Below are 19,990 nucleotides of genomic sequence, written 5' to 3'. Positions count from 1 at the left end.
AAAGAAAGAAAGAAAGAAAGAAAGAAAGAAAGAAAGAAAGAAAGAAAGAAAGAAAAAAGAAAAGAAAAAAAAAAAAACTGCGCCGGCGTTTTAAAGAGCAGTCAGAAGCGTGGAAGGCAGTTCGGTTCACTGCCGTTCACCTTCTCAGTGCCTTAACAAGGCAGTTTCTCCTTCAACGGGTATTTGCCAGACAGGAGAGTAAAAAGCAGATCCTCAACTTAGAGACTTTTTAAAACAATGAATACACCCAAAGTGAAACTCCTTTACAAGGGGGAGAGAGAAAGCATAAAACCAACCACTTGAAACTTTTTATTGGCAGTGTGGTAGTATGTTCCAGAGAGCCTAAAAGAACTAAAATGAATGTCGTTTTACTTAAACTCAGTATTTAACAAGAGGAAAGTAGGTAAAAGCACGTATCAGATTAATTCTTAGATATCAGTTTTCAGCAGAGTCACAAACTGAGTAAGATCCTGATAAAGGAATGCAATGCGTGCAATGCAGGGGATTTGGAAAATAGCTCGTTAATACCGGGAAAGAAAATACTGCATTTTTTTATGTTTGTTCTGGGAAAGAATTGAAGCAAGAAATAAACTACTTTCCTTAAGTGATCCAGCTTTTTTTTTTTTTTTAATTTTCTAAAATCCTGTATTTGGCAGTAACCTGGAAATCTGTGACACAGTCATTTATGATTAGCTATAAGTTGTGATATAATTTTCTAAAAACTTGGAAATCCACATCCCAATTTCTCAGCATTTTCTGCCACTGAAATTAGCAGTCAGGAAGAAATGAGTACTTTTTAAAAACTGATGCTAAATCAGGGTGGGTAGGAAGATATTATTCTCTGCTCTTCCAGTTCCCGTAGCATAAATAATAATGCTAATCCAAATTTAGAATTTTTATTAAATGGTTACAATGTCTTAGTTCCACCCAAAAAGGATTCAAGAAGTTGAAACATTTCCTCAGCCAATAGTAAGGAACCAGAAGTCCAGACGTCCACCAATACCATTGGCACTTTTCCACAAGACAATGCTTTTGAAATGTCTAACTTCTAATTAGTACATTTCCCTTTCTTCAGAAAACTTCGCTTTGGAACTATTGTTTGTTTTGTTTAGTTCTGTTCTTTTTTTTTTTTTTTTTTTTTTTTTTTTTTTTTTTTGTCTTTAAACTCAGCCACCGTTTCAGCTGTCAGGCTTTAAGGGACAGGAACCCGGCTCTGCTCTGTTGTTTTTGGCATGGGCTCTTTGCATTACAGCTGTTGTCTAAAGGTTACTTTATTACATTGTGTGAGTTGTGTGGGCACAAGCTCAGCCTTTGCTTCTGCCTCCTGATTTACGAAACTCTATCATGTAGCTGGGGAAACACACACCAAGCCCATTGTTCCCCATTTTCCTTCTTGAATTGTAGCACAGCCTTACTGAAGCCCTCGTTACCTCCAGTGCACCTTAGAACTCCTACTGAAGCAGCACATGGTCTGAAGCTATGACTGCCTGCGGTTATTCCGGAAGATTAGGAATTTGCACTGAGGGTTCCAAATGCAAATAGAGGTAGAACAAGGGGTATCTCGCCCTCCAAGCAGGCAAGAGAGTAAGTAGGTTCCTGAATATACCGGTGTGTGCTTTTTCTGATTAACACACACAGACACCCCTACTTTTGAATTATTCCATTAGCCTGAACATATCCCATTAGAAGGAATTAAGCAAATCTCCAAAGATCACAAAGTAATTCTACCTTGGAAGTAATATGCTTATATGAAGGTTACAGGGGGAAAAATCGGGAGAAGAGTTTATGGGAATAAATTCATACTAGCCTCCACCTCACCAGGCAAAGCCCAGTCCCATTTGTCACAACCTAGAGGGGAAAATGGAGCAGTGGTGTGTCCATGGAAACAACACATCCACTCATCTCCTGCTAGACACCCTGGGAGATGCCAGCTTTCTCCACCCTTGCTTTACCAGGAAGCCACCTCAGCACTGCCCCATCCCCCCTGGGAAAATGAAAACATACGGTATCCAGAGAATTCGCTGGGACTGTTTCACTCTGGGAAGTACTTAAAATCTTCAAAATCTCTGACCTAAACTAAAACTCAGACACAATCTTCTCATTTTAACTGTTTTCCTCCTATTTCCTTTCACTGAAACAATGTTTGTGTTACTTCAGGAGCAAAATCATATGCCTTTTTCAAGGTACCCAAACCCAGCCACTCACAGACTTTGTTAGGGAAAGAAAAAACAAAACAAAACAAAAACCCTTTCTATACTCAGATCTATTTGATTTTTATGTTAAAATTTGTTCCTCCATTTCCTCACTGTGAAATGAGATGATGTGCACTGTCATCTTTATCCCACCTGGTTTTGAGTGTCCAAGCAGTCATTATTTCCACTGCAAAGAGCTAAAAAAACAAATGTCTCTGCCTATAACTTGACAGAACCAAGTGCCCATCCTCTTGTTCCTCTAAAAAAAAAAAAAAAAAAAAACAAATTAAGCACAGTAAGTAGATGGAATGTGGCATTTGGGCTCTCAGATTGAAAATTAATACTGTAATTGTGTCATTCATTTCTCCTATCAGTAAATTGAATTTTAGATTGTCAGAAATCTTCTCGAAGACTCAAAGAGAATAAAGAAAAAAATTATGAAACGATTTTTTAAAAACCAGTAAATCAGTTTGGGTACACCAAATATGGGTTCTATTTTATTCACGTACTCTCACGTTCTTCCTTCATTACTTTGTCCATGTACTAACTCTTCCTTCACTGAATTAATCGTCAAAGTATCTCTGAGGCAAAGAGTTCAGTTTTCAGCTGTAACTCAAAAACAGGACTGCTTCAAACTGATTAGATGAAAAGTCTCTTGAGGCTCTTTTCGAGTTAGTACATATTTTAACAAATAGCCGGTTTTTATACAAAAGAAGAGCTACTGACGTAGACTAGTAATTTGAATTTCACTTTTAATATTACTAGGATAGATAGCACTAATATTTCCAGCATTCCACAGGAAGAGTGTGATGAAGGACTGACAGTTATCCCGACAGAACTCTCTGGAAGGAAACTTGGCCCACAGTAAAACCAGTGAAAAGACCCAGATGAATTCCCCCCAGAAACAGAAAGATCCCCTGAGGATTAGTAATATTCCATATGCTCTTGACATCCTCCTCCCCGAGGAGCACGTTATCTTATCTCCATTTCCGCTATGACCTTAGAAAATACAGTTCCTAAATAACATGGGGACACTCGGACTGGAAAACTCCTAGACCTTAAACTGGCTAGAGATCATAAAAGTAGCACTTTTGGAGGGCTGACCCCAGAAGAATTCTGAGAACGAGAATCAATTTTTCAGAGAACAGACCCAGCTGGTGAGTAAAGAGATAAGAATAAAGTGAACGTTTTTATTCTCATCAAGGTTTATCTTTACTTGTTAGGAATGTGAGCTATGAACTCATTCCTTCATTCCTTTGTTCAATTAATGGTGACTGAGCACCTACTGTGCGCCAGGCCTCATGTTGTTAAATGAAAGGAAGTGAAATAAGGGAAGTCAGGAGTGGGGTGGGAGTGGGCTATGGATCACAGTGGCGTTGGCCGGATGGGCCTCATAGAGAGGGTGACATTGAAGCATAGATGTGAAGGAGGTGAGCTCTGAGACAACAGTACTAATCACAACAACAAGCACCTGCCTAGGACTGACTCCATTTGGAAGGGAGCCATATAAAGTCCTGACACTGGAATTTGAGCAACAGAGCCAGATTTGCCAGCCAAAGCCGCTCGTGACGCAAAATAATAAGGAGCTCTCACATTTCCCCAGATTCACTCCCTATTTCTTTCCACTCCCAAAGAATTTTTTCAGACTTGTAAACATTGCAATTTGGGAGGCAGAAAATTCTTTGCATAAAACAGAAATCCACCCAATACGAAGGCCAATATTAAAACAAGAACAAACACACATAAGTTCTAGCTATTTCTTTAGCATGTGTGGCCTGTCACCGGACACCGCACCTCATCCCGTTCCCTTTTTGTCCATATCTGGGATCTTCTAGAAGTTATTAAGACAGTTTAGGGCCTCAAAGCAGGACCTGCTATATAATTTACGGGGCCAGTATACAAGGAAAATGTGGGGACCCTTGTTCAAAAAGCATTCAAAATATCAACGCAGCAATAGCACAGCATTAAATGAAATGCTGGGCCCTTCTCAGAGTGGTACAAAGTATGTCTTCACAGGTCACTTGCCCAAGATACCAGCCCTATTTCTATGTCCTGGGCCCGCCATATACATTTCTCCCCCGTTCATTCTGCCAGTACAGATGAGAGAGTGAAAAACGAGAACAAGCAGCCTGGAACTTTCCTAAAGGTATACCCTCACGTGCGTTTGGATCATTGAATCTTTTAGAGTTCTGAGAACTTCTTAAAATAATAATGGCTAAAAGAACACATAAGGCACCATTGTTCCGAAGTACCTCATGGTTAAGACAAAGCTACAGGAAGACCTTCTAATGTGTCCTGGGCATCTAAAGGCATTCACATAACAATGGTCCATGGAGACCCAGGAATCTCCTAAATAAAAAGGTCCTGTGCTAGGATATTCAAACAATCAAGCCTCTGCACAATTTTCCACAGTGCCATACTGAGATTGCATGTTTCTTCCAGAGAGGGAAAGGTTTCTTCAAACAAAATGTGCTGTACCAAGATTTTTGCCAAACATAATAGCCCACCCACAAAGGACAGCATGTGATGAGGTATAATAATTTTGATAGTTATTAAGGAAACTGCTTTTTGATAACAGGGCGAGGTTTTTCCAGTGTGCTACGGAATGATAATGCTACTTTGCAAAGACCTCTCCTGACAAGGATCCCCAGGAACCTTCTGAATAGTACCGATGGTTAAAAAACAAAAGCTGCTTCTTTACAAAATTCTGACTGAAATAAATCAGAGTCTAAGCTCTGAAGTCTAACTAAACGATCAACAAGTGTAGCAGAGCTCTGGCTAAAACTCAAACAGGGCGAACGCTGCCTCATCTCGTCTCAAACTGCCTAGCTTCTCCTAAAATAAAACACAAATGTTGTAACTGATTTCAAAGACAGGGATGTCACCTGGGGAAGAGACTCCCTGAGAACTGACTGCCTCCACAAGTTCCCTCACCAGGAAGCCTGTGGGATGTCCACCTTCCTGAGAGACCATAGGAGCAGTTTGAGTGAGATCTGTACTTATGTTTTTTTTCCCTATAACCTACCCCAGCGACTGAGTGGATTCAGTCAAGCCCTTGGAGACATGGAACCAGGTTCTTCTCTGAAGCTCTGAATGGAGCTCAAAACCGGTTCCTGTCCTAAGCACCAAGTTTTCCATGTGTAATTGCGTCTGTGATTGACCTAGGGGTGCAATGTATTCAGATGAGCTACGACTGTTGCTCAAAATCTTCCTATGCACGCGGGGCCAGAACATAAAGGATGTCTCTTAAGTGAAAGAATTCCAAGGTTAATAATGATAATAACAGCACCTGCTGTCACAAGACACTTCGGCTTTAAAATATACATAGCTAAAATATATAAAACTTTCACATCCATTGCTCTTTTGTCCAAATATCCTATGAGTATTTGCAAAAGCAGATGTTACCATCCCCATTTTGTGGGCGGAAAACCAAACACCATGAAAAGTTAAGGGATTAGTTAAATAGCACAACGTGAGTCAGTTCTTCTGCTTGTCAGACTCTCTGACCACAACATCACAATAAATTCTAAGAAACACCAAAACCACAAACCTCACCCCATTTAGAACTTCCTCTGTGGTTCACTCTTAATAGAGTTTGAAGTGGAGCAAAGAGAAGAATCTACGGAGGTTCTGCTTCACTTAACCACATTTTCTAACCCAAACCAGCCCTTCAGCCCTCACAGTCTCCTCTGCTTTCCCCAGTCCACGAGGAGTAGAGGTGGCAAAATAGAGAATGTGATGCCATTTCAAAAGCACTTGTAATTGCTTCAACAGGGCTGGGACGGCATCATTTCCCAGAGTATCCCATACTCTAACTCTTTGTGACCTTCGTCCCATCCCAGTTCCATGACATGGTCTCTTCCTTCCAGCCAGGATCTCTTAAGGCAGGGACATCACTGCATCTCACACAGCTCCCCAGCACTGAGCTCAACACAGACACACACACACGCACACACACACACACGCACGCACGCACATACACACAAACCATCATGAATGAGTAAATGAATGAATGCCATCAAGCTGAAGATTTTTTTCACTGAAGACAACCACCAAGTTTACCATCATCCCTTGATTATTTGGGGGTTTATTTTGTGTTTATTCTTTGTCATTGTTTTGTTTTGTTGCTATTCATTAGAATAAACAGGAGAGGACAGACAGAGGAATAAACAAGTAGCACACAAACTGAGTTTTATTTCGGGATGTGTCAGAATTTGTTGTCAGGCTACGAAAGAAGACTAAAGTTACTGGATAAATAAGGTTTAGAAAATGTGTGGTTTTTCATTCAGCCCATAAGCAGTAGTGATAACCACATCCAATTCCCACGGATAACTTAGGAATGAGGGCGTTTCAGAACTAGAATGCAGAAATAATCATAGAACCAGGATAAAACCTAGAGATTTCCCATTCTAACAGAAGAAAACTTAGAGAATGTCCATATTCCCATCCTCGCTATGCCGTGCTCCAAAGATGCGCACCCAGCTTCTCCTCGAACCCTTCCAACATCAGGTATATCAATACCTCACCCAGTACCCCCTTCCATTTGAGACCAGCCCTCGGTGTTGAGCTCAGAATCTAGTTTCCTTAACATCCCACCCATTCATCACAACACCAGCCACTGAAGCCATATGGCTTCATTCTCTTGATTTCAGTCATTGCTTCTATCAGAGGCTCATTCTAGACACTCTTTGAAATGTCAGTGTCACTCTTAAAATTTGGTGCTCAGAGTCGAACAGAACATTCTGACCCATACAGAGTGCTTAGTTCTATAACGTCACTTGTTTGGGGAACTGTATTTCTACTGACAGGTTTGAGAAGTGATAAGGGGTGGTATAAAAAAGCATCATCTTTAGAGTTATAGAAATTTAGGTTCAATACCAATTCCAACACTGGACCAACCCTACCATTTGGGGAAATTAATAAACTCTCTAGTCCTCAGCTTCAGTGTCTGTAAAGTTAAGAATAAGCATTAACTTGAAAGTTCAGTAGCCAGATACACAATGAATGTACAAAAATCAATAGCTTTCCGAAAAACAGTAGTCAGAAAATGTAATACGAAAACATCCCATTCCTAATAGCTACAAAAAAAAACAAAACAAAACCTGTTGAAAGCTGAAAATAATCCTACTTAAGGAATGTGCAAGATTTATAGGAAAAAAACTTCTATACTTTTATACCTACTAAGGTAGGGAAATGTGCAGAATTTATGTAATGAAACTACTAAGTAATATATGTGTTTGGAGAGGCACACCATTCCTCAAGGTGAAGCTCGAATACAAAAAAGTTGTCATATTTTTCCAAATTTATTTTATGTGTAATGCAATTCCAATCAAAATCCTCAAAGGAGGCATTCTTGTTCACTGCTCGTTGCAGCATGAAATTGCTAAACAGGACAGTTTGGCAATTGGTAAAAGAAAACTTAAAAATAGTTTTATCGTTTGACCTAGAATTTCATCAACGAGGAACTTATACTAAAGAAAAACAAGAGATGCACTCAAAAATGGATTCCTAAGATGTTCACGACATAGCAAAGTCATTTCTTACACTACGAAAGTAGAACTCAATGTCTAAAAATAGGAATTTAGCTGAGTAAATATAGTGCATATATGTATGTGTGTGTATACATATATAGTATAATATATGTGTGTATATTATATATAATGGAATAACATGAAGTCATTAAAAATAATTTAGAAGACTATTTAATGATACGGCATATCACCGCATTCATGATATATTAAAAATAAGTCAGATTACTAAATATGTAAAAAACACCTCCAATTTTATATGAGCCATAGTCTATCATGCAGAAATAAATCATATACAACAGTATTGAACTCTGATTATCTCTAGATAATGATAATTAGTATTAGGAATGACTCTTAAAATTCTATCAGGACATGTGGGGGGGTCGTTTGGTTGGTTGGTTGGTTGGTTGGCTTTTTTGGTTTGGTGGGGAGTAAGATGGATAAGGAGTTGGTTGCATTTTCAATTTCGTTTCTATAGGAATTTAACAAAATAACTCCAAAGTCCAAGTGGAAAAACAGCTACTACTAATTAAGACATTTTAGACAAATCAATAAAGTTTGAAAACTTGATCAATAAAATATTAATTTACATCATCAACACATTATCTAAACTGTGTAATATTAGTACAAAAGCCAACTATGCAGGTAACACGGAACCGCACCCTAATGTACATTAAAATCAGCAAATGATAAAAGTCAGTAAATGATAAAATTAATAAATTTTTTTAAAGTCAGTCAATAGAAAGAATCATTTGATAAAGCTTCAGATCAGCCAAAAATTTAGAAAAAAAATAATAGATCCTTAGCAGTTACCATAAACCGAATCAATTCAGCTAGATTAAAGAGGCTTTTTTAAAAGAATCTTTGGGAAACTAGAAGAAAATAGGGATGAATAATTACTGTATCTCAGATGATAAAGATTTTAAAAACATAAAGGTAATAGAGAAAAAAACACTTGCAGTACTTCTTTTTTTTTTTAAGATTTTATTTATTTATTTGTCAGAGAGAGAGAGAGAAAGAGTGCACAAGCAGGGGGAGCTGCAGGCAGAGGGGGAAGCAGACTCCCCACTGGGCAGGAAGCCTGATGTGGGACTCGATCCCAGGACCTTGGGATCATGACTTGAGCCCAAGGTAGATGCTTAACCAACTGAGCCACCCAGGCGCCTCAACATTCAATACTTCTAAAAACACCAGAAGTAAAATTTAAAGGCAAATAAGAAAAGTATTTGCAATTACTATAACAAGCAAAAGGTTACTATCCCTAATTCAAAGAGCTCTTACACATTAATAAGTAAATAATTAATAGGTTTTACAGAAAAATGGGTAGACATCAGAAACAGGCAATTTAAAAAATAATTGATACAGATAGCCAAGAAAATTAGGAATAATATTTGACCACACTAATCTCAGAAATCTCAATAAGACATCAAAATGAGATACTATTTGCCCTATTCAGATTGTTAAAGGATCTTTTACTTGCAATATTAAAAATTAGTAAGGGTAAGGCGACAGACACTGTTATGTAGAAATGTAAGTTAAAACAACTTTTCATTGAAGGCTTTTTAGCAATCTGTATTAAGAATTTTTAAAACATCCCTACCCTTAGGTAACTAACTTCTAGGGACCGATCTTGAGGAAATAACCAGAGAGAAGTGGTCCAAAATTTTCATACAAAGAACTTCATCACACAACTACTTATAGAAGCAAAAGATTCAAAATAGCCTCAGGAGCAATTAAAAAAAGGAGACTGATTAAGCAAATTATGATATTCTGAATAAAAGTTAATATTTTTAATAATAAAATTTAGTAACATGAGAAACACTCATGACACAGTATTAAGTGCAAAAGCTGGAATACGAACTGCGCATGGGCCCCCTCGTGTGGTTTGCACGTGTGTTTGTGTAAGGGTGCACATCTGTGGTTTGGGTATATTGAAGAAAAAATGGGATAAAATGCACCAAAATGTGGCCGGTAGTTAATTCTAAAGCTGTGGGAGTATGACAGATTTTTATATTTTTCTTTAAAGTTGTCTGGATTTTTTTAATCTTCTACAATTAACATATTCTACAAAGTTCCATAGTTTACGTTTATTAAGAATAAAATTAATCATTAATTGGGGTCCAATGTTCTTAATAGACAAGATATTTCGATATCTTGATTTGGTCATCTTTGATTTCATTGACTCCTAAAACTAGCTGACCTGGAGCAGTTTCTAACAATAAATCTTCCAGCACACCCTACTTCACCCTCAAAATTCTGAGCCAGAAAGCTACCACGATATGGTTATGTGTATTGGTTTATTGGGTTTAATTTTAGTGTTCTCTCTTCTTACGGGGCATTGGTTTTTTTTTTTTTTTAATGTTAAGACAATCACTTTCAACTAAATTTTTTTTCTGTTTGAATTTATACAAATTTCTGGAAGAATAAAATAAGAAACTTTGTCCAAAGCCATGCTAAAACCAAGGTATATTGAATTTCCATGATCTAGATATCTTCACTTCTCAATTTCTTCACCTACCTAATGGGAATAAATGGATCCCCACTTCAAAGAAATATGGGGGAAGATTAAATAAATTGATACATCTAAGTGCTTTAAGTAGTTCGGGACTCACAAAAACTTATCGGTAAATGTTAGCTATTGTTGCAACCACCATAACCTTCATCATCTGCCGATCTAGAAAAATGAAGCAGAAGAAAATAAAGTTAGTTTTAAATGCTTCATTTTTAATAATCGAATGTTATCTCTCCGACATTGCTTGTCTAAATACAACATTGTTTAATAATTCATTCTACGACTTTGCTAGGGGTTAACCAGTAAGTTCACCAGTCTTTAAATATTTATAGTTCCCCTTTGTCCCTCTTCCAAAAATTGGGGCATTTGCTACTGTCAGTCTTCAGACACCTCTTCTCCCAAGATTCCAAGGTTACTCGACAATAATTTTCTGTTATGTTGGGGCACCTGAGTGGCTCAGTCGCTTGAGCATCAGACTCTTGATTTCGGGTCAGATCATGATCTCAGGGTTGTGAGATCAAGCTCCACATGGGGCTCTGTGCTGGGTGTGGAACTTGCTTGAGATTCTCTCTCTTCCTCTGCCTCTCTCTGCTCACTCTCTCTCTAATAATAATAATAATAATAATTATTATTATTATTATTATTATTTTGTCATGTCTATAAATTTTTCTACTCCCTGAAATGAAACCCGTCAGAGTCTAAGCGGCTCTATCTTCAGTGCTCTATCTCTTCTTGTGCTTCAATTTTCCTTTAAGCTTATTTGCTCTACCCTCTCCAGGGTTAAGATTATTCTCCTTAATCAAAAATGTGGAAGCAAAATAGAAATGGAATATTTCTATTCTCATCATGTTGCTCTTATACTATGTATCTCAGCAGTAGTCCAATGACTGCCTTTACCTTTTTGCTCTCAATATAACTTAAGTGTATATAATTATTTATACACCCATGCCTTGTGTGCCCTCAGTGTTTTTCACATGCTTCTCATCTTCACATCACCCCAGATTTTGTTTACCTTTATTCACACTATTACAAATAAGTACCACTTGCTAATCTTCGTTTTTGGTTTCATGAGTTCATTGGAGAGCTCCCGGTGATACCAAACTATTTGGTTTGTTTTGCTTATAGTAGCACTCTTTTCTTCTTACCAGAGATCATTTGTAACTGTGTAGCCATGTTTCCACTTGTAAATTGCCCAAGCTTTGTGGTCTATCTTCCCTCTTGAAATGCTTGTCCCTTTTTCAAGAATTTTTTAAAGAAGCTTTGAAGAATTTTAGAAATCTAAGTTTCAATGAAATCTAGTAAACCTCTAACTATGCTCAGGATTCTTTTCTAGGAATGTTGTGTTATCACGTCCCGTTCTTTCCAGGTTACCATTATCTGCACATTACCAAGAAGTTCTGCACTGTTGGTAGTACTTAGATCCAAATAAGCAGCTTCTATTATTGTCCTTTGGAGACCTTGAGCAATGAAAATGTCAGCAAAGCTAGTCATGAAATTGTAAGATACTAGGCTTCGAGCAGAATGAATCTGAAGCCATTTGACTGATTGAATTAGCCAAATTGGTCGAGTTCTATTATAATTTCTGATTGACTGCAAAATAAAATTCCATATGGATTCCCTTCCTCTTATACTCCTTCAGTGTAGGTGCTTCATGAAGGATCTGTCTTTAGTTCTCCTTCTCTTTTCATAAATATGTCTCCTGTCACGCTCTGACCCTCTACAGACTTGCGCTATCCCTTCTAAAACTCCCACATCTCTAGCTCTGACCCCTCATCTCTCTCTCCAACCAATGTTTCAACTGCCCACCAGATAACTCTACCTGGTTGTCCCAAAGACACCTCAAACTTGGTGTGAATTCACCATCTCCCCTACCAAACTCTTTTCCTTCTCCTGAATATCTTGCGTCGTCTGGCAATTCTGCTCTACCCAGGCGTAAAGGCCTTGTACTCACATTTGACCCTTTCTTCTCCTGCATCCTTATGTCACCAGTTGCCAAGTCCCACCAACTTTAACTCTTTGATATCTCTGACATCCACACCTTCTCCTACCTCTTGCTCAAGCTCTTCTGGTCTTATGTGTGAGTCATAGCCTAACTGATGATCCCCATTCATGTGCTCCTCCTTCAACCTCTACTACACAATTAAAGCTAGACTAAACTTCTTAAAACATGGCTTTAACTCTATGAATCCTCTCCTTCTGAATACTTTTCATTGCTCTCTATCAATACATAATTAAATTCCAAACCCCTTAACCTGCCATTCAGTATTTTCTATTAAGGACTTATCCTCATCCTCTTATCCTTATTTTATTTCCCACTACTCGTATGACAAATTAGATTCCAGAATTGCTGTTCTTTACAATGTACCAATTTTCTACCTCCAGGCCTTTGCTCACATTGAGTCCTTGACTTGAAGGCCCTTTCTCCCCACCGCCCTCCTCCCCAGCAACGATCCAACATACTCACCTCAAATGCTACATCAGAGCCTCTCCCAACCACATCAGCTAGAAATAGCTGCTCCCTATCTCCCCTCAACTCTCACAGAACCTTCCCTTGTGCCTCAGGAATGTCATTTCTCACTTTATTTCTTAGACTATATAGTTACTTGGATGAATGATTTTCTTTCTTTGTGAGAGCGTAAGTTTCTTGATGAAAGTGTCTACTTCTGAATGATTTTCAAATATTGCACAACTTTTAACATCACCTTGAACACAGCGTTTGTACATAAGTAACCCAATATCGGACACATTAATCATTAAATAACTCAGGATCAATCCTGCCTTCTTTACAGATTCAGACATTCTGGAATATTAGCTCCTTGTTAATCTATAATATCTCTAAAATAGTCACACTCCCAAATTTTGTGCTTATTTTTATCAAGTACGTGATTTCAATAATACAGGATCATGGATGGTCACAATAGATTTCTAGTTGCACAAGGTACATAAACTAATTTTCAACATAATCAAGAGGTAGCCTTTTACAGAATTGGAATTTGTGGGTGCCAACTGCTAAAATATTCTAAGTCAGGCAGCTAAAAATCTATCTAGGCAACAGTTCATTAAACATAAGTCTTTTTTAGTTGAATATTTAAAAAAGTGAACATCAGTATAAGTTATTCATAAGAGTTAACATTAATAAATATCTGATGTGCCAGGTTATAACAGGTGTCTCTAGAGACGCTGAAACTCCTGGGAAAATTTTGGGAAGCAGATGGCATTTCCCATCTATTTGTTCCATGATCATTTGGGAAGGAATGAGTGCGCTATGGTAACTTTGGGTACACTAGCAAGAGAGCTAGATATGCAACTTAAGGTTGACTTATTTATTTTGCCTTAAAAAAATTAAATTAGTGCCATCTTATTTTTCAGTAATTCTTGTAAGTCCCTATGAAATTTGGCAAAAGGAAAAAAACTTGCTGTTGAATATTCTATGAGGAAAAAGTGCTTCTATCTTTAAACAGAATCATGCCTGTAACATATAAATTATCTTCTTAATTTCCTAGACTGACATAAGGAAAGCATCGCATTACCTCTGAGAGACAAAACACTGGTATTCCTTAGCAACCCTCTATAAGCCTCGTGTTGCCAAAACACTGCAGACGCCCTGCCTCTACCCACACAGCTTTCCTTCCCTTATTACTAACCCCAGGATGAAACGAGCCCAAACTAGCTATCGACAGGGGTGGGGAAGCCTTGGTGGGTTCAGCAATGTCTCTTACACCTATGGCACTCCTCACCGGAGGCGAGAGGTGGGTGATTACACACCAACACTAAATACGGAATGAAGAATGGGCTCGCTTCTAATGAGAGGCCCCACTCTTATTGCCGGCCAGAATTGGCCACAGTTCTTCATGATAGAGAGGGCAGTGAGGGAAGTTGTAAGAAGCTGGACTAATTTCTCACTCAGGAAAATGGTGTCATGAGTTGGCTAAGAGTGTGGAGGCTGAAGTTAAATGGTCTGGGTTCAAACCCCGGTTATTAGTTGTGAGAGCTCAGATTAATTAGTTAATTAGTTAGTTACACTTACATTTCCTCTCTTAAGATGAAAATTATCACAATATCTTTGTTATTATGATGATTCAATAAAATAGTGCCTATAAAATACTTCCCAAATTTTTGGCGTAATACATTTAAAATATTACTAATATTTGCTCAATTACAGCCTCTAGATAGAATGGAGAATTGACTCACAGGTTATCAGAGTTTTTGTTCTTAAAGACCAGATTTAGGGGCGCCCGGGGGGCTCAGTCGTTAAGCGTCTGCCTTTGGCTCAGGGCGTGATCCCGGATCCCTGGGATCGAGGCCAACATCGGGCTCCTCTGCTGGGAGCCTGCTTCTTCCTCTCCCACTCCCCCTGCTTGTGTTCCCTCTCTCGCTGGCTGTCTCTCTCTCTGTCAAATAAATAAATAAAATCTTTAAAAAAAAAAAAGACCAGATTTGATCCAAAGAAGTGATACTGAAGACCACGCTTGTTGCCTAGCTAATGTTTTTGTTTTGTTTTTTTTTTCGAAATAGCTGCTTATGAAATTTACAAAGTGGGTACTGATGAAGTCATATATCCTTCTAACACACGAAGGAAAACATGACATGAAGTTGGAGAGCAACCTGTTGTTTTTCTTCAACAAATGTACCTGAACTTATACATCAAAAAAGAGTTTTTATCTTCAAAGGAGTCACATCAGGAAGCCATGCACTTATTTCAACAATGCTGCCAAGTATTTTTGGAACTCTTCCTTCTAAATTACCTTCTGAGCCTGCTTCAAATTCTTTTAGTTGTCTTCACTGGCAACAAATTGTTATACTTTGGGACTTTTCAATTTTGAAAACAGATTTAAAATCCACTCTTAGAAAGAGATGGAGGATAATGTCACTTCTGGTCAAAAAAATAAGGAAAGAAGGGCCTTTTTGCGTAGCTTGTAAAATGCCTCAAACAATTCCAGAGAGGGACTCTCTCAAACATTACAGCTTATGGAAGCATTACCAGGATTAGTGTGCCACTTTCTGTGATTAGCAGATTATGCCTTATTCACTTAATTTTATTAAACAAGTACAAACAGAGTACTATGCGTCAAAGACTGTCCTAGGAAATTTGACATACATTTCATGCTCAAATCTTATGCGGTAGATTCTCTTATTATCCCCATACTTCAGATGAGGTAACTGAGGCACAGAAAAGTTAAGGATCTTGTCCAAGGACACAGACATAGTAAATGGCAGAGCCAGAAATCAAACGGAGGCTATATAGTACATATGCTGTATTTTCTAAAAATTACAACCCCTGGGCATTAACAGTTATGCTTCCTGGGTTTTTTGAGGTAATGCAATTTAAACTTGGTGAAAGAGACTCTATCTCCTCATGAATTTTTTTAACTACAGCTAAAAGCCCTCTTACTGTTAACAAGCATTATCTGAACCCTTTTTTCTCTATCTTCACATAGCAAGTTATACAAGGAGGAAACACTCCCACTTTCTAGCTTCCTAGTTTTCGAATGCTCTGTAGGCTAGCTATCCTGTTTTCCCACATAAGCAGACCTTTTACCCAGCAGTTTCTTCAGCCCTGTGCCAGGAGCAGTCTCTCTCCTCACAGGGTTTCCTCAGGCCTATTTCAAAACTCCCTCCTTAAAATTCACTTTTTCCATTGTATCACTCAGTAGCTCAATCTTGCTAGATTAGTGGGGAAGATTTTCTTAAAGGGGAGGGGAGGAGAGTGGGGAAGGAAAGACATTAAAATATTTTCAAGTTCTCTTTGAAAAAGCACCTTCTATCGTTTTCCATCAGCAAAATGCTTTGAGTGTCTCACTTTGCCCCCCTTCGCTTTGAAATATGAGTTTCCAAAGCAGCTTTCTACCAATGCCAAGAGCGTGCTGCTGGCCAGCCATTCCATAATGACGACAGCCCCAAGGAAACATATTTAAGCAAATTGACAAAATAGATTATGCTGGAACTTCTTTTATTTCAGGATAAAAGAAAAATACAGGAAGAAATCTCACAGAAGCGTCTGAAAATAGAGGAAGAAAAACTAAAGCACCAGCATCTGAAGGTAATTTATGATTTTAATTTCATTTCAATGATTTTGTATTCAAATATCTTAATGGCACTCAAAATCTCTATAGTAAAGATGCTTTAGGGAGGAAAAATTTCAGCATAGTTCTACTAATAACCATAGGGGAGGGCCAAGAAGCTAGTAATATTTGCATCGGAGATTAATACCTTCTGGTAAACATGTAGAAAACACGCTTTTATTACTTTTATCCTTTATTACTGAATTTCCTCATTTTCTTGGGTAACCTTAAGAATTCAGCCTTGATAGTTTTGGCCCCCGAACACAGTCTTGCTTAACATCCCTCGGGACCGATCCAGCTAGGAAGTCCCTTTTGAAATCAGTGAAAGGCCAGCCTTCCCCCAGGGGGTAAGCAACGGACACTGTCTGGCCTGGTCAAGGATGCTTGTATTTAAAAGCTCAGTGCAATGAATCCAATATTGTTTGAGTATGCTTTGGGGGTTTTGTTTTGGGGTTTTTTTGCTTTGTTTTGTTTTGACAAACCATGAGATCATCACTAGGAATAAACCTCCATTTTTTAAATCAGACTTTACATCTTCCATGGGTGTGGCCATTTTGTAATTAAAGCACACTGAGTTTCAACGTTTTATTACGTAGCTTAGCCACAGGATGCAACCAAACGACAAACAGGAGCTCCTTGTGAACAGACCCAAGCAGGAAGCTACTTCTCTGGCAGGGCTGCTATCAATAGATTTAATGAATCCCTCAATGAAACAATGCCACACACTCGTGGGGTCTACACACTTAAGTAAACTTGCCGAATTCAGCTACGTCCAGCTTTCTGATGGATCAAGTAACCACCTCTGAAAAGAAACATAATTTAAGATTCCAATTAGCCTCAGTTCTCTGGATTCTGTTTGCTTCTTTGTTCCTATATAAATTGACATTTCCAATGTTTGATGGATAATTTCAAAGTATAGTTAGCCTGCTATCCTCGCCGTGTGTCACATTGAATTTACACGAGTGGTAGAGATAGCCAAGAAATGCAGTGTGTATAATCAGAAAAATCAATGAAATTAAAACAAATTTTACCAAGTTATTTTAGTGAAACTCAAATCAAAAGGCAAGTCCACAATAATTTTTGAGCTAAGCCATTTCTAACTCCATCACCAGTACTCGTTCTTTCTCTGTCTCTCAATCTCTTTCTCTCCCTTTCTCTCTCATACAAATACACACACTATTTGAGTTTCTCAATAAACTAATGACTGCTTCTGAGTAAATGGACAGCTCTCTCTCATTCAGCAATCCATACCCATCCTTGCCGAGTGGGTAACCAAACAACGGTAGAGCTCATAGTAGGAGAAAGGGTTAAATATCACGAGTTCATTCTAGGAAGCAAGTTTGACATAGGAAAACTCTGACCCCGACTCACTGAAAAGTCCATTTCTGAGGTGGCCCCTCTTTTCAATACTTGCCAAAACCAGTCCAAAAAGTCATACATGATCTTCCTTATAAGTTTGCTTTCTGGAACCCAGGAGACTGTCTAATCCAATCCAATCAGAACATTTATCATGCTTTGGATTGCCAAACACCGTTGTGCAGATTGTATACTGCACAAAGATACATGAGAAAGGGATATTAAAACCCTGCCCACACTCCCTTGGAACTATGCACGCTGGCATAGCGCTGCTTCTGTCTGAAGGACGGCAGTTTTTCTCTGCACAAAGATGCTATCTATCCATCTTCCCAAGCAGTGCACTGACCCAAAGGCTTGGGGGCGAGAAACAGCACTTTTTACTGATTTTCATATTAATGCCATACAGACTAGCAGTGCCCAGAGGACTGTAGCCCTTCTGCCTGCAACCTATTGGGGAACTCAGGATTAAATAAATAATTAGGGCAAGCTAAAAGATTATTTTTTTAATTTAAATAAGAGGATATGGAGTAACTCTTTAATCTGAGGTGGTCAAAACAGGTCTGTTAAAGGTGTGGGATTTAAGCTGAGTCTTAACTGGTAAATAGGATTTATATAGGTGTGTATAGGGCCTTAAAGTCAAAAAATTTTATTTATTAATTACCTATTATGTGTAAGGTACCAAGCAGGACACTAAGAATACACAATAAAGTTTGACCTGTGTCCTTAAAATGATAACTGACCCAGGACCTTACACTGCATGCGAGGCACAAACTGCAAACGAAACACAGAGGAAAGAATGGCTGTTTGAGTCGTGTTTTGCAGAAAATGGTTGGCTGTACCAAATAGCAACCAGGCACCATTACAAGTGTGGCTCAGAAATGTGCAGAAGTATTTTTTTAAAGATTTATTTATTTATTTGAGAGAGAGAGCAGAGCAGGAGGGGTAGAGGGAGAGGGAGAGAGAGTCTCAAGCAGACTCCCTGCTGAGCACAGAATCCCACGCAGGGCTCTATCCCAGGACCCTGAGATCACGACCTGAGCCGAAACCAAGAGTCTGGCGCTTGGGGCGCCTGGGTGGCACAGCGGTTAAGCATCTGCCTTTGGCTCAGGGCGTGATCCTGGCTTTACGGGATCGAGCCCCACCTCAGGCTCCTCCACTGGGAGCCTGCTTCTTCCTCTCCCGCTCCCCCTGCTTGTGTTCCCTCTCTCGCTGGCTGTCTCTATCTCTGTTAAATAAATAAATAAAATCTTTAAAAAAAAAAAAAAAAGGAGTCTGGCGCTTAACCAACTGCGCCTCCCAGGCACCCCAGGAGTATTTTTAAAATTGCTTCTACAATACGCTCAGCAGGGAATGTGCTTCTCCCTCTGACCCTCCCCCCCCTTCTTATGCTCTCTGTCTCACTCTCAAATAAGTTGTTACAGTGTGTAATTGTTTCGTATCATTGTAATTGCACATCTGAATTATGTATTTTATATTCAGAGGCAAAGAGTTAATTCACAAATTCATTTTTTCATTTCACCTCTGGCAAAGAGTTCTTTGCCAGAAGTAAATGACAATTTGTGAGTTATGAACAAATTTTATGAGGCTAAAATTAAAATTATTCTTATTCTTAACCAGACTATGAACCAAGACAATAGCCCCAAGTTCACGTAGTCACATCACAAGAATTATTCTCTGCTCTCTGTAATTCAGCAACATAAGACCGTCCCATCTAAATGCTTCTTATAGTGACATGGGTATAAATGACTGAAACTGCCCTCGTAGGTGGTTTGTAAGGGCTATAATTTACTTTAATAGGTGTCCTCTGTCTTCTTTACTGTGCATTAGCTATCATCACATTCCATCAAATAAAAATAAATTAAAATTAAGGTAAATTCTTAAAATGATAGTACACTAAGATTTTCTTGCATCTTTGATCTCAAAAGATAAATCTTGAACTTTATTAATAACATCGAACTGTGTCTGTGAGAGAACATTTTTACAAACTGCCAAACAGCTATAATTAAGGGTTAAGATAACACTGAGGGAAAGAATTTCTGGCTATAAACTTCTCTTATGGGGGCACCTGGGTGGCACAGCGGTTAAGCGTCTGCCTTTTGCTCAGGGCGTGATCCTGGCGTTGTGGGATCGAGCCCCACATCAGGCTCCTCTGCTATGAGCCTGCTTCTTCCTCTCCCACTCCCCCTGCTTGTGTTCCCTCTCTCACTGGCTGTGTATCTCTGTCGAATAAATAAATAAAATCTTAAAAAAAAAAAAAAACTTCTCTTATGGGGTGTGTTGTCCACATGCAATTGCTTGAAACTCCAAAAAGGCCAACACAAATATGATGATCTGGGACAA

General features: G+C 38.6%; 1 protein-coding gene across 1 annotated transcript in view; it reads left to right on the top strand.

Moving 5' to 3' along the window:
* PALMD (palmdelphin) overlaps positions 1-19,990 on the top strand; it is a 48,804-nt gene that overhangs the window by 332 nt on the left and 28,482 nt on the right. Inside the window, exon 2 of the mRNA XM_008697676.2 lies at positions 16,192-16,272. Within this exon, the coding sequence (XP_008695898.2) occupies positions 16,192-16,272 (81 nt within the window). The remainder of the gene's footprint in view (positions 1-16,191; positions 16,273-19,990) is intronic.

Source organism: Ursus maritimus, unplaced genomic scaffold (assembly GCF_017311325.1).
Source record: "Ursus maritimus isolate PB19 unplaced genomic scaffold, ASM1731132v1 scaffold_12, whole genome shotgun sequence".
NCBI lineage: Eukaryota > Metazoa > Chordata > Mammalia > Carnivora > Ursidae > Ursus > Ursus maritimus.
Note: the sequence above shows the minus strand (reverse complement) of the source record. Positions and strands in the feature narration are given on the sequence as shown.